Raw genomic sequence first — 16,720 nt, forward strand, 5'->3', positions numbered from 1 at the left:
ACCAAATAAATTTAATTCCACCCACTGTATAGCCCAGATACTACCTAATATCATATGTTAAGGTCCTTTATTGGTGGAAAAGAATGGACGATATGTTTTATGCAACGCAACCAAAGAAATCTGAACTGATTAAATAAAACTACTCGAAAGCAGAATATCAAGAATAATAATGTTACGTTTATGCTTGAATAACATTGATATTTATTTTCATAACACAATTACGGAAGAATGTGTTTTCTTATTGACCTCGACGTATACAGGAGCGAAAGAACAGCATTGAAAGTTCGATGTTTACCATGAAAGAACGTGCTAAAAGGGAATAATCATTTTACAAATATAACGCTCATCTGTCATTTAACAAAAGTAAAGTTTCATTTCTTTTCTAGCTTCAAAGTAGTTGCAACACCAATTTAATTGATTTTTTAGAGAGGAAAGGCATTTCCTATAGTGCTCCTCTTACTTCTGATTTAAATAAATTTGTGTTTTGCCATTGCACTCATAATATCATGCCGTATATCCGCTTATTTCATAACAAATGCCATAAATAATGCTCATTCACCGTGTAAAAAATTTTTTGACGATAAACAATAATAATTAACACTATTCTCGGATTAAATTATTCTAAGAATATTGTTGTTAATGGTATATATTGAATTTCAACGCGGTCCTAAGCTAAACGTTCTAATTCTATTGCAAAGATGACTACTAAAATTATGTATTTGGTAAGTACTCCATTTTTTTCAGATAATTCATGAATTTCTACGTAATTATATTCAAGTCAACAGTGTATGATCAGTTTAACAACTGTAACCGAATAGTTATAGAAAATCTGAACATGTTAGTTTTGTTCAATGAATTTCTCATTAAAATTAAGAGTTCATTTGATCAGATATGCAGAAATGCGCTATATTTGTGTTTCCATTCAAATATTGTGTCAAAATTGTTATGTTAAATGAAACATGGATTATTGTATTGAAGAGATCGTTTATTCTCTTGTGGTTGTGAGATTTCTGTCAGAATATGCATCGTCAAACGGCAACAATCATTTGCACCATGTAATGTTTCTATGCGAAACTCCACACATCTTCAGAAATGTATATAATCTATGGTGGTATTTTCATTTTGCTCTATGCAGAAAATTGGAGAAGGTAACTATCGACATTCCTCATACACCGTACATTTGCCATCGATCATAACATCCCTAAACAGTGTCAGTCGTTCATTCTATATGCCTTCCATCAATTTCTTTAGGAATTATGATCTGTACTACTACAACAAGTAATTCATCATTATTTCTAAATATCATCAAAATTTGAGTGCATTGGATATATCATATTTTCGGAACTAGGTGAAATAGTATATTACATAACGATTTTTGCTATTGTTTTGCACGAGCCGCGTAGCGGAAATACAGTTTCCAACGAGTTTTGCACACTATTTTTTCTACGACACGTAAAAAATTCTTCAAAAAACGTTTTTTTATATATAAAAAAGTCAATTAAACAATATCACACATGAGTTGAAAAGTATATGAACACGTGTACTGAAAAGTCAAAAAACAAAAACGGAAAGAATGATTACGATTTATTTTATAACTAAAGAATAGGAAAAGAATCAATAGATATTACATTTTCTGTAACTAAATTAGATACTTAACAAGAACTGAATCATTATTAATGATTTTGTTTACTTTTTTTCTGAGACGTTAAGGAAGTTAAAACATTCAATTTTAACGTTCAAATTATCTTGCAGACACTAGTATGTATTTAAACACAAATCATAACAAACTTTCAATTTTTATTGTGCACACTAATATAACCTCAAAAAATCTCATTTTCTACTTCTTAAGTCTTCTTAAATTTGGCCAGATTCATTTTGTAATCGCGTATTCCCTCTATCGCTCAAGACCATATATAACATGTTTTGTTATTATTAAATACATATGTGTGGTCGTAGCAAAATGTAGGAAAATGTATATCTTAGACATAATATTTACCTAAACCAGTCATAAATCGAAAAAATTATTATTATACACTTTGTACACTATTAAGACTCTCTTCAAGATCAGACAAGCGTGAACTTGTTGAAGCGTACCTACGGTAGAAGCCCGATTTCTAAAGTCACCTCCCAGAATCAAAACGGATCGTGTCGATCAATGCACGGCGATCAAATACCTGCGTAAATTCACAAAAACTATATTGGTAACTTGGGGTAATTTGCAGTATAATATCAAATTCAGCATTCAAAACTGTTACTACACCTGTAAATGTTGAGTGATTTATGATATTGTGATGTCAGCAATGAAAGAAGTTAGGTTCACCATCACTGAAAAACTTCAGGATTAATATTTTGACAAGAATAATCGGGTTTATTCAGTTTTGAGATTATGAAGGCATAATTTCAATAAATTATTTTCAAAATGAAGCCACAAATTACCTGGGGCGCTGAAAACTTTTCAAATAAAACATATATAACAAGTGGTACCGTGCAATTCCGAAGCCACTTTTATTCGATGCAAGAATAGAATGATAGAATAAAAAATAAAAATGGTTCATGTAGTTGTTGAAATAATGGGAATTGGTCGATTCATTCCACCGCTTGATCCAACATCCAAACTGCTTATGCGCTTGCTTCTAACGATCCTGATTGTTTTTGAAACGTATAGAATATAAATTATATACGCCAGATGTTGATATTTAAGTTGGCCAGATTAAATCGATATTTGCTACCTCTGCATTGTTAGCCGCTACAAATTTTATTTTATCATAAAATAATAATCCTGACATTACATTGTGGTAACATTATAATTTTATTTAAAATCTAGTCTTACTCGTACCAGAGTCTACTTGATGAGTCAATATGAGTATGTATTCATATTTTGCAGGTAATTGTTGCAATGTTATTATTAGTAACAGTGCAATGTGAACCGGAACCACTAAGTGGATTTCGAGGACAAGGTGGTGGAAGTAGACAAGGGGGAGGTTTTGGTGGACAAAGTGGTAGAAGTGGTAGACAAGGAGGTGGTTTTGGAGGGCAAAGAGGAGGCTTCGGAGGACAAAGTGGAGGATTCGGAGGACAAAGTGGTGGCTTCGGGGGTAGAGGACAAGGTGGTGGAAGAGGTGGATTTTAATCAACAAACGGAATCATATCAACTAAAAATATTTTTGCAAATATCGAAATAAATCTATCCAAGTGATTGTTTTTTTTTATTTTATGGTCCTATACAACAAGCTTCAACAATGATGGAATTTGTCTGATATAGAATTATAAAGATTTGTCCAAACACCTCAATTGGTACTATTTTTCAATGTTTCAATAAAAATATAATTCATTGTCATGTTATAAGCACTCTTTTCACAATTACCAAATGCGAAGAATATAATTTTTGTATTCATCTGGAATTCAGGAGAAAACCAAATAAATCCAAGAGAATTGTTTATTCAGAGAATTTGCAGTAAAAACACGGGAATTAATAGTTTCTCGTTCATCGATATTTTAGCCTAAATACATGTCATGGTTAAAAGGCTTGTAGAAACACAGTAATATCTTTTAAAGGGTATCAGACAAAGATTGAGTGATCTCAAATAGTTTGGGATATGTTAATAGTTTTAATTGTTCTAATTAGGATGTAAAATGATTTTCATTGTTAAATTTTTCATTACAAAAATTTGAGATTTAAATAACTTTGAAAAGTTTTTGAACGCTCTCAAATCCTAATCCTAATCGATAGTGAAATCGTTTCTGAAAGCATGTAGAACCTTTTAAAAGATTCTCGATAATTTTAGAGTTTTAAGGTGTATTTAAACTGCTTAAGGATGTTGATTATGTAACAGCATACCACTGAACCATTAAATTTTTTCTAATTTTTAATTATCTGTGTGCAGACATGAAATTGTCCTGAAGGGAATTTTTATACGTCAACTATTGACTCAATTGCCAGATAAACAAAGCTCTTAATTTTAAAAATCCAATGTACCTCAAAACTAAATATCTCATTGCTTTAATATAATTATTTATGATGTTCACTTCGCATTTTTTCCTTTTTTTATTTCTTATTAATGAGATAATCTCGTGACATAATTTTGATGTGAATTTAGAGGTTATTGAACTAAAATCATTGAAACTTAAATAAATACATGTATTTTGTATTCTTAATACTCTGTTTCAAGTGAAAAAGCTTTATTAGCCACAGAATTAATTTGAAAAAGCACTCGTTGAAATGAATATTCTTTACACGAATACATACTTTTGGATATACTATATCCAAAAATGTGATAGTCTCATTAAAAAAATTCTTGAAATATCCTTCAATCTAAAGTAACATAGTTTTCCAAAATTACACAAACATTTCAAGATTTATCCTTAGTTAATCCAGATATTCTGTGCGCTAATTTGAATCCTTACGTGATTGCATCAGTATGGTTGAACTGCGATTCACCAATATATATCTTGAAACTTCGAATGAGAAGATATGGATCAATTAAATTCTCTATTTGTTCTCTTTCATCTGAAATTTGACTCGCAAAAGATGAATAAATATTTCGTTGTTACGAGTTATTGTTTTTTGTTGAATGTATGATTTTAATTGCATCCGATATCATTTCATTTTTTGGAAACAATAAAATTTTAAATCGAAAAATCAGCATTATTACAAAAATATTTATAGCATGAATTCGGCCACATAGAAAAAATTTCACGAGTTAAAATTTGAGAAAAAGTTTTCAAAATGATTGACGTAAGATTAGTTCTATATAATCAATCTTCTCCGGTGATATATTGGGGCATATACACTACTTACTATCCAATTTCTCGATAGAGGCCAAACACTTTATCAAGTAACGAAAAAGCAAAATTATCGCCTATAAATTTATCCCAATGATAAATGGACGAAAATATGGGACGTCAAATACTTCACAAACGTGACGTAATCAGGATTGTGGGAAGAATTGAATTTTTCCACTGGAAAATGAGCGTTTCAGTTATAGCATAGTTTCTTACGCATCCATACAGTTGATTCAATATGTTCTGGATTTTTTTGGCAAAAGAATACTTAACAATCAAATACGATTCCATAAAATCTGCGAGAAAAATTATAAAGTGCATATACAAACAAATTATAAAGATTTCGAGTAATAACACAAAAATAAAAAATCTGGGATACAACAATTCAAATGAATACCTTGGTTGATCATTTTCAAACAATAACGTACAAATTCTAACTAAGTTACAGTAATAAAAGAGATGGTATCAAGTCTAAAAAGGAACTTGTTCCACCGTTACCATCAGAGCAAGAAGTCAACCAAGAAATACCATTGTAAGTAGAAAAATGTTTCTGAGTCCAAACCGGAATCGGCTCAGGTCCAGCAGATTGGTAGAAAGGAAATATCGGTGGGCGCCTCAATATTTGGAAGAGAACCAGCAGTCCATCCACACCCCAGTCTACAGCGAAAACAAGACCAGGAGCAGAATAAGTATCCGAAATTTTACAAGTCCGTAAAAGGGTTTCTGCGCCAGTACCATCCAAACTTAAGTGGGAAAAACCCAGGTGATCTGATATAACTCTCTAAATTGTGAGAGGTAGGTCAGTAATAATGTCTGTAACAACCGCCAAAGACCGCTCAGGCTTAAGTATGAGGTGAGTTTATGTTTAAAACATTTATGGGATTGCAACCGCCGGGTTTAAGGTTTCGTGGGTCAACGACACTGCTACTAAGGGCGCTGTGTATTCACATCTTGTGATAGGGCCTTCATCCAACCGATTACACAGGAGGATGAGTAAACCAAGTAGGATAACAGTTTGAAGAGTTGTTACTGGAATTGATTAACGCACATACGGTATTTTGCTAACGCGAGATTTGACAACCACAGCTCTTACCGGAGAGGAGTGACCAACCGAGAGATTAGTGTTTGCACACCATTGCACGCACCTGCTTTTGCCTTATCGCTCCACTTAGTAACCATTTGTGCTGCACTTTCCATTTATTAAGTAGTAACCGTAGAAATTACGCTTCTAATACCGTTGCTTTTCTCAAATATAGTTTCTTTTTTTTTCAGTTTCAAATAAAGGAAATTGTGTTTTTACTGCTGTTTCTTATATCTTAAAAGCGTAGTTAAAGATAATAAGCAGCAAATACTAAGGTTACCAATCTAGGAAGGCAAATAAAATTTGTTCAACTGGCTTCACCGAATTCGTCATCATCATATACACCTCTGGAGTATTTTATTTTCCTCACTGACGCTGCCCGGAGAAAGTGGAGCATACCAAGATAAAAAATTGGTGCCGGATGCAATCCGATACACGAGCTTTAGTGTCAAACTGAAATCTTTCACCTTCCATCCCAAAACTGAATACAAAAATTTTGTTCGAGTTCTGAGAATGATAATATAAGAAACATTTGAAGTTAGTTGTTGAACTTCCAGAATCTATTTTTCTCTTTTTTTTATTCGTTCTATATCAACTATTTAATTGAGCTTTATGATTTGTATACTACTCTCAAGCTATTGTAACAAAATTTCATTAAGGAAGTGTCAAAGAATTGTTCTTTCATCTCGAGTAGAGTAGTTGTTCCACCCTTTGTTGTATATTTTGCATAAGCTAATATCAATGACACCCCAATTTCTCAGACGTCCAACTTTAAACAGATTCTCTATCGCACTATCGTTTTTCTTCATCACCTCCTTCACGTTAAAGTAAGCGATTCTCATTTTCGCACGTTTTCTCATCAGGAATTCAGCTAATAATGTTCGTAAACAATAATCTTCAAGGGAAACTGGCGAATAACTCAGAACTTAAAGCCAGAATTCACGACGACGTCAGTTACAATAATTTTGCCCCCATGTTATTCAAATCGGATTGCTGTTTGACTTCTATAATAACGCAAAACTCTGAGGAACAATTTTAATTAACGTTGATAAAAGGTGGAAACATACAATGATTGAGATAGTTGAGATAATGGGAGAGAAAAAAATATACGAGGGTGGTTTAAGAGAGAAGTGACTTCCCAGAGTTTCATTTTTATTTCTATTTCTTCTAAATTATAGTTCCCACCTTTCCACGTCCTGCAAGTGGAACTTTTAGGTAAGGAAATAGGAAAAAGTTGCTATATCTGGTGAATACGGCGGGTGGCAAACCAAAGTGTGAGTATGTGGGACATTGTCCTGATGCTTTCGTTTCAGAAATGTAATAGTGGATCCAGATTTTATCTACAGCCTGGACAATGCTCATTGTAATGCGCTTATGACATAGAATTACTAAACGCTATACACATCTGCAAAATGTTTCAGTCTGTGAATGCCAAATGCGTTATTTTGTTACATTGATAGCCTTTCATTACTCTAACTTGAATCCGACGTTAATTCAGAACCTACCGTTTGGCGAGCTTTGTAGTTTCCTGGTTCAAGAAACACAATGATTCACTTATAGAATCGTCGGAAATTAAGTATCAAAACTGATCAAAGTTACCGTGCTGACACGTCTAGTTGAAGTTGGGAACTTCTCCGTCAACTCACGTATTCAACCAATGAAGTAATTATCCAAAGAGTACGCAGTATTTGCATGACAGATAACATATTAAAAAGTTGTCTGAAACGTGCGGCCGCAGTCGCTTCCATAAAATATTCGTGCGAATGTTTGGATATTATCAAAAGTAATTCAATCAAATTTTTCAGTAACAGAATTGACTTTTTCTGTAACACATGCCCCTAAAAATTAAAAATTAAAAACCGTTTTTTACCAAAAAGGGCATCGGTGTTTTGAAATTGCCAAATTGTAAACTCTATTGGTTATATAGAAAAAAAATTAAAGATAACTGGTCACCATACTATTTTGCTGATATGTCTTGTGCCAAACTTAAGAAAAAAGTAATCACATTTGTTGAGAGAAAAATGTTTAATTCCGTTAAGTTAATGCGTCTACTCATTTTTTAGAACTGCCTTTTCATTTTGTGCCTCATTAACTTGCCTCCTCTTATCACATTCTCTTTCCAATATCTTATTAATCATATAATTTGAAAGCACTCAAAATGTACTGTAATTATTGTCTAAAGTTAAAAGAAGGTCATTATTATTTGCTTTTTAGAGCTTTTACAATTAATGCACTTAAATAACTGAGATCTGTTTCCATAGTAGTCTTTTTTTAGGTTTAAGGGGACACCCCTAATACCATAATTTTCTCATTTAAGAAACAGTTTTTCATTATTCACTACTCCAGATTTGCTTTTAAAATTTGCAGTATTGTATTGTATATCTGGACATCTAGTTGGAAATAGATATAAAGATTTGTAATTATTTTTAGGTAATTTAAAATTAGCATTAGGTGGTACTTTGATGTTCTCTGCCATTTTGGGCCTATATTTTCAACTTATATGTCTCTTAAAACTAATTTAATTACAAACTGGTGCAATATATGTTTACAGAAACATGTTGTGAATTCGATACGATATATTGGTTTTTTTCACTACAAAATTATTTTGTCATGTTTCAATGGAATCGATCAATATTGAACCATTACGTTGTAATAACACACAATATTTTAAATACAATAATTCTCTTACCTTTTACACACTATTCTTCACGGATACTAGAGTTATTTGACCTTTCTTTCATTTTTTTATGGAATCTAGAGAGACAACTTGTTACTGGTGGTAATATGATAGACGTAATTAGAGTTAGTGTAGGAGAAAAGTAATCCAATTCCTAAGAAATGTAGGTATGAGAATCCGTATCTCTTCACTCAATTAAGTGAGATTAGAAATTTTATTTTCCACACACATAAAATTGTGTTTATATTGGGGAGAAGTATCTCTTTTATATCGTACAAACGTATAAAGTAATTGAATTCAGAGTCACCTTAGAAGAGGCTTTCTCTTAAATTGAAAATTTAATTTTAGTTTTATCTATCCGCTTCTATCGTGAATGAATAAATGGTTTCCTTGATGTTCGTTGGTTTTAATAGATTCCAGTGATTCTTCAATATAGTCAATACAATGTCTGACAACTGAGTAATAGGACCCAAGTATGAATAGTAGGGAAAGCGCATAAGTGAGTTTATAGGCGCGTGCAAGTGAAACCTGTAAGATATAGAATTTCCTGTAATATTCTAATATTATCCCTGCACTTACATTCAATTGATATTTAAATATAATCCCGCAAAATTTAAAGATTTTATAACACTTTCAGAAGAATAGATCAAATCACTTTTTTTCTAAATCCATATTAAGAAATAGTTTTCCTGTGAATACGCTTTCTCTGTCAAAGCCATTAAAGATTTCTCAGTTGTTCTTGAAATTAGGATTTAGGTTAAAAATTTTCATTTCCTGATTTTTATTCACAGATTTATCAGTATCAGATGATCTTGTGTCTTCATAAGTTGTTATTCATGCCTATTTAAATTATACACCACCGAAATACCATTACTAAATCGACCATGGATCAGACTTCATTATAGTTATTATTTGGCTCTGTTTCTGAAATTTTTCCATCTTTGGTTAAAGCCGAAGTGAAATTAGCACTCTTCAAATGAAAATTTCAACTTCTCGATATCAAATATTATTTCATGGAAGTTAAGTAGTGTTAACCTAACCTTTTCTACTTTCATAATTATGGTTAAACGTTATTAAATAATGAGAATGGTTACGAAAAAGGGTTTTATTATAAAAATTATTGAACATTGTAATGCTTCCCTTGAATATACTTCCTTCCTCTCGCCACACACCTTTACATTCGTTTTTTCCATTGATCGAAGCAGTTCTGGAAGTCTTCTTTGCTAAGGGCCTCTAAGGAGCTCTGCCGTTTTTTACTTAACCGCTTCCATCGACTCAAATCGGATCCCTTTCAAAGCAGATCTTTTTCTAACCTTTCTAGCCTTTTGAGGAAATTTGAACAGATCCGTTGACGCAAGAGCTTTTGGTCAAGAGTCAGAGTTTTTGGCACCAACTTCGCACAGACATTTTCATGTGTAATTCCTCGTGTAAAATTTTTCTAACCGTTTATTTATCGTCGTTTACAGCCTCGACAATTATCCGGATGCTTATCAGACGATCTGCACGAACATTTTGGTTGATTTTGGTCATTTTTTTTGGAGTTGAAACAGTCACATGGCGACATGGGTACTGATCATCTTCAGTGCTCTCTCGGCCCTCACTAAAGTGCTCACGCCACTCAAAAACACGCGTATGAGAAAGAGAATTATCCTCATAGGCCTCTTGCAACAATTTATAGCACTCAATCACAGTTTTTTTTAATTTAACGAGAAATTTGAGATTGATACGTTGCTCCTGTTTTTCGTCACACATGGTTTTCGACACGAGATAAAAACACGTTCGTTTCAAACCGCTACTTCAAAAATACGGTAATCAAGAATTTATACAACTTCGTTCGAGTAGAATCCATACTAAACAATAACTTTGGTGGGCTCGAATTTGAATTTTCTAGCAACTTGCCTATAAAATGTTACTTTAGAAGAATCATCAATCATTTTTGCACTATTACTAAAACACACCAACTGAACACTGAATCATTTTCTAGTCTAAACTAAACATTGATTTATTTTTCACAAGATGTGATCTGTACTAAGACTTGATCAACTTTGCTCTTCTTTTATACTTCTAAGGATAAGATTGACTTTTTTCCACACTTGTGGTAACCCAAGAACAACGAAACTTCTCTGCATAATATCTTTCCCTATCCATGCAAATTTTGTACGAAATTGACTAACACGTTTATTGAAATTTACGGTAAATTATTACAAGTGGTTTGTGAATATTCTATGATCCATTCAAATAATCTTCAAAGGCATAAGAGCAGTAACAACGAAACTTGAGGAGGGAGACCGGAGAACAGCTTGTACGCAACAAATCTGTCACGATTGTCGCTCAATGTTTCAAATCAGACGAACTGAATTAAGGACATTTCAGCTTAATATCTTGGGATAAAAAAGCACTGTGCAAAGATTGTTCCGAAAAACATTGTAGTACAGAACTCAAATAATCAATATATTTTCAAATAATGCCTTAATATGATATTAATTGAGTGAAAATAAGTATCTCTTAAATAATAATGAATTAAAATACATAATTAATTCCAGATTTATACTTGTACATTGCACCCATTATAATATGAAAACAGTAAATACTATTCCAGTATCTACTTATTATTCTGGAAATCGAAGCACTTCCTGCATTTTCTAGCTTCTATACAAATTTGATACACAATCGAATCCCGCACATTTTCCCATTCTCCATGCAATCCCCATTGGACTGTATTCCAAATTCACCAGACATTCCTTTCTCGTTGCGCTATCCGTGATGAAAATTCAGATTGCTGGAAATTCCGCCATTTGTAAGCAGCCGATTTCCGGGACAGGTCATCCACAGGTGTTTATAATATTCAGACCTATTCAATGAAATTTTTGGATTATATCGCTTCGGTATACAAATATTAATATATAATAATTTTGAATGAATGATATAGTTTTTGTTATAACTTAGATAACATTTAAGTTACGTGACAATAATATATAATAAGTAATAGTACATGAATATAGGAATAGAATAAAGATTGAAACCACGTATATCCGAGGATTGCTACTAACAAAAATTTTGCATGTGTTTGAACCAATTTTCGAAGCATTTTTTCCACTCTGATTGAGGTATCTCCAATATGTGATTTAAACCGCTTCTTCAGGTGTAGATAAACGTTGTCCTCGCAACTCATGTTCAGTCTGAGGAAATAATCCATCAATTCGATGTTTTGACTGTTCAAAAACGTTTGGAGCGGTGGCCAGTTATTCCGAAAAAACAGGTGACTATTTGCTTCGAAGTGCTTTATGATTCGTCACCTGTCCTAATTCTAAAAACGTCATTTGAAGCACCGTGATTGAATATTTTCACCATTCCTTTTCAACAATCGGCATGAGCTTTTTTTTAGCGATTGTCAAATTATGCTGTATCCAAGGGAAAAATAGTTTTGACAGCCACATATCAATGCATTATTGAATGTATGCAAATGGAACTAATGCCCAATTATGCTCAATCTCACAGTATATTACACGACGATCTTGAAATATCAGTTTACGTACAGCATCGATGTTTTTTTGGCACAATAGCCAACAACCTGTACGAAACTCATCCTATAGCGAAGTGCAACAGATTTGACATAACCACAACAGTGTTGCCATATTTCAAAACTTAAGTATTACTCTCGTATATTCAAACTATAGTTTTATTCAGATTATACCCATACCATTATTCAAAATCAGGTCTTTGAGGGGGTAGCTTAGATATAAAGGTATACAATAGTATTTCATTATAAATGTACAGTTCCCATTATATGCTACAATTACATGATGATTGATAATTATACTTAAGCAACGCATAAATTATTTTTTATGTTTATGCGGTTTCAGCATGTTCTAATAAGACTCTAAAATAATATTATAAACAATTTTATTCCAAAAGTGGTTTCTACACTGTATTCGCAAGCCCTGCAGTAACTATAGAGCCAGTAGAGCCTCTCCAACAATTTAAATTCATAAATATTCAGATCAAGCAAAGCTCAGCAGCTCTTTTGCTTTATCACGAGCGAGGAGAATATAATAATATGAACTCTTTGTTAACTTCTGTTTGGTTTATGTTAAAAGAAGTTTTTTAACATCTTATAATTTGAGGATTCTAATCGTTTACCAATCGATAATTATAATGTAATTGTTGGATTGATGTCTACACTCTCATTATTTCTATGTGAAAACTATGTCAGCAGGAAAATCAGAGTAGTTTCCTGTTAATCCACAGGAAGGTACGTGTGCTGACAGCGTGAATCTCGTTACACCGCATGTCCCTGTTCACTATTTCGGTTACATCTATTGTGTGTAAAACGGACAATGACTTCCTTGTAAGGGCTAATTCGGTTTTGTGATTTATAGTCCGGTTAGTGCCAATATGGCTACACTCTCGTTAATTATATGATACCCAATTCCCTTTTACTAATTCGAACTTTGATATTAACATTCTATCATTCAATGAATCATATGATTCAATATTTCTGGAAAACCAACATGATGCACCATTATCCTTAATTTCCAGAGAGTTAAGCAGCAGATTATATTGAATGAATATCAAATATCGAACGACCTCAACAAGATAGGATTACAATCATAGGGTGTGTTCTTCATAAGCCTATTAGGTATATACAGGATCTACTGTTAATCCAAACTAACATTTATATCTATCTCGAACATTATATTTGCCTGTTAGAACAAAGGTAATGGCCGCAGTTTGTTTAATAGGCAGATAATATAAAAATTCGCTGAATTTGTTTTATTAGATCATTGGTTCCCAAACTTTATTGTTTCATAGGAAACTCTTAAAAATTTTGCTGGATCCGTTGTACCTCCTATCAAATCCAAAAGAGCTTGGATTACATGACATAAATCAGTGCCTGAGGGAAATTGTGAATTCATCGTGGGTCAGAAAGTTCGAATCTACTAGTTTGGGACGCCAAAGAACAAGAACAGAAGACAAAATTCAACAAGTCAGATCTTCAGTTCAACGTAATATTGGTCTATTGACTATCAAACGTTGAGCCAAACTTGTGGAATCCAAAACATCTTTGCGTCGCAATTTGTCGAAAGATCTGAAATTACACCCGTATAAAATTCAATTCAGAAATTCAGAAATTACAGCCAAATAATCCAATTTTTAGACAAGCTTTTGTTAGAATAATGCTGGAACGGTTTCAAAGTTTCAACAATATTATGTTCTCCGACGAAGCGCAATTTTCACTCAAATAGGCATGTCAATAGACAGAATTGTCATTACTGAGCTGCAGAGAACCCACGTGCAAAACATTAAAAGCCTCTGCATTCGCCGAATGTAATAGCTTGGACGGCCGTATCAGCTCACGGAGTTATAGGATCCTATTTTGCCCCTTTTAATTTTGAAAAAAATTTCTACAAGATTACGCGACATGTCATACTTTTAATGACTCTTTGGCGGTCGTAAACCAGATGTTTGCTGGGAAACAGATATCTCGCCTAGGTGACATTGCATAGCCGCCTAGAAGTGCGAACCTATCACCACCGGATTTTTTCATTTGGGGATACCTGAAAAGTAGAATCTACTGCAATAACCTAGTTTAATCAGTTGATGACCAACATCCGAGAAAAAATAGCAGTTATTCCACGCGCAATGTGCTAGCGAGCTTTTACTAATTTGAGATCTAGATTCGAGGAATGTTTGCAGCACGATGGTGTACACACTCCCACTCCCACTTCCATTTCATTAGATGGATTTATGATACATGGTGATATATCCATCGACAGAATATCTTCAAATCTGATTTTGAAATATCTACATCAAGTCTTTACAAGTAACAGTCGCTGAGCTTCTTAAAACATTATCTGCCTATATTGATGAGAGAAGTCAGGCCAATATTTTAGTTCTTCGCCAAATAATATTTCATGGATCCCCGCCCGACGTAGACCCCCGTCGAGTCTCCCATGTAGGTCTGGCAGTTCACTTTGGGAATCATGGTAAAATAGTGTAAATTAATTCTTCATAAATTATTTTTTCAATAAAACATTGGCATAATTGATGATACAAATATCCAGGCCATAAAGTGACATTGATATGAAACAAGAAGTGACACAAACTTGTGAGACAAACTTGTCTCTGCGAATATAAGCTATCATAAATCATATCTTAAAATACATAATGCTCACTATCCAGATCGACAAAATTATCTCTAAAAAGTTCATAGATGAAAAACTCTTAAACGGTACAGGAAGAAGAATTCCAAAGAAGCTATATGGTCCAATAGGAGAAAATAAGTAGTGGAGGATACTACATTACCATATCTTGCTACCCTGTACAAATACACAGACGTGGTCAAGTATATAAGACTTGCGAGACTGCAGATGGATGAAAAGTTAACTTCGAAAAGATTATCAATGTCGAACCAGCCGAACAGAAGCAAGCTGAAAAATGGTTGGGCAACGTAAAAGGAGATACGAAGATTCTTGAACTAGCGATTAGTTGGTGGTTACCCGAGACAGACCACTGGAAGAAATTATTATCCAATATCCGGTAGTAGATCGTAGTATTAGGAATGATGAATGATACATTGTATAAGAAGGTTTCCATCTTACTTTTAACGTAATAATTTATACGAGTTTCTCAGATTCACTATATTACAAAAACGTGAATGATTTTGAGTATCATACACTATTTTTATGAATTTGTATCCACAAGGTATGTTATTTTCAATAAGGCAGAAAATGGTAAACTTACTTCTCGCTTGTATTTAATCATTTAATTGAAGTTCAAGCGTGAAAATTACTTGTTTATAAGTGATACAATTTTTTTTTATTCACATGAAATAATGGAACTTTTTTGAGCGTTACGTTTTCTCTTTGTCTCTATAAAACTCTTTCAATCCGCATAAATATTCAACCATATATCTCTCCGTGAAGTATTCTACTCACACTGTTTTTTCCTCTTTCCTTTCATGAAAAGATGTACTGTCACATTCACATTTAGAGAATAACTCAGCCTTAATAAAAAGATTTTTAAAATAGAGCGTTTAATATGTGTTATAAAACGCACAGTGGAACTCATTCCAAACTCCACAGAAATTTCATGGGAAGAAAAAGAGAAATTTAGATCCAATGAATAATGATGAAAAATGATGGAATAATTCAAATGTTCTTACAAGTTCAAGAGAGCAGTAATATTTTAAATTCATTTTCTACTCGTTTTTCAAACATTGTCGGCATACAGAATACCATTCGCACAACCCCTACACCAACACCCACAATTACACTGTCTGACGCGCGTTTCGATAACCAAATTCTCATCTTCAGAGACTGCAGGTAAGGTAAAACCTATTAACTTGACTTATCTATGTTATACTAAATATTCCCACCAATGAAGTTTCTGCCGCGATAAATAATTTCAGCGGGAAAACCTCGTTGGCGGGTAATTTCACACTTATTCTTCAATCACTAAACTATAGAGAGGGCTGTAAGGTATAGGCCCAATGCTTTCAAATGCTTTCAAATGCTTCCAACGACTTATTATTGGATAAATTTTCAACAATTCCACATTATTGATATTTATTTCATGATTATGATGAGGTGATCGGCAATACTGAGTCCGTCCGTATTTTAAATGAGCTATGTGGTCTTCACATCAGACATTAACGGATCTTTTTGTCTGTCCGACATACTTCCCATGACAATCATCACAGCTCATTCTATATATCCCACTCTTCTTAAATTTTGTATTTTATCACAAGTATGTTAACGTATAGTTGGATTTAGGAAACAACTCAAAACCCGCTTGTGAGGTACCAGAGCAATTATTCTTGTTTTTGGAAAAAAGACTCAATAAAAGTTCTCTCCTCATTGTATCTTTGATGTTAAGTGGAGAGTGAATTAAACGATGTACCATCGAGACTGGCCACTTTATGTTGTATAGTTGTATAAAGAATCAGCCGGGATTTACCTGTACGTAGCGGTGTTTTTTCCTGAATATATCAAATTCTAGCACATTAATGTTCTCAAATACTGAAGTACCTTAGACATTTTGAATTGAGTTTCAAAATGAAATCTTCTACGTCTGTCTTTTTTATATTGAGTATCGTGAAAATATCATCCACATACCTGTACCGGGAAAATACTGAATATTTTGACTAATCTGTTTTTGCAAAAGACTCATGAATAGAT

The 16,720-nt window shown here is 33.2% G+C and overlaps 2 protein-coding genes across 2 annotated transcripts in view; one reads left to right on the forward strand and one right to left on the reverse strand.

The window, feature by feature from the left end:
- Positions 1 to 16,720, reverse strand: part of LOC130898669 (potassium channel subfamily K member 17-like) — a 352,246-nt gene that overhangs the window by 269,181 nt on the left and 66,345 nt on the right. The window lies entirely within an intron of this gene.
- Positions 684 to 3,196, forward strand: LOC130898670 (rRNA 2'-O-methyltransferase fibrillarin-like). Its single transcript, XM_057808115.1, has 2 exons — positions 684 to 722; positions 2,885 to 3,196. The coding sequence occupies exons 1-2, from the start codon at positions 699 to 701 to the stop codon at positions 3,128 to 3,130; spliced, it is 270 nt and encodes an 89-aa protein (XP_057664098.1). The 5' UTR covers positions 684 to 698; the 3' UTR covers positions 3,131 to 3,196.

Source organism: Diorhabda carinulata, chromosome 10, assembly GCF_026250575.1.
Source record: "Diorhabda carinulata isolate Delta chromosome 10, icDioCari1.1, whole genome shotgun sequence".
NCBI lineage: Eukaryota > Metazoa > Arthropoda > Insecta > Coleoptera > Chrysomelidae > Diorhabda > Diorhabda carinulata.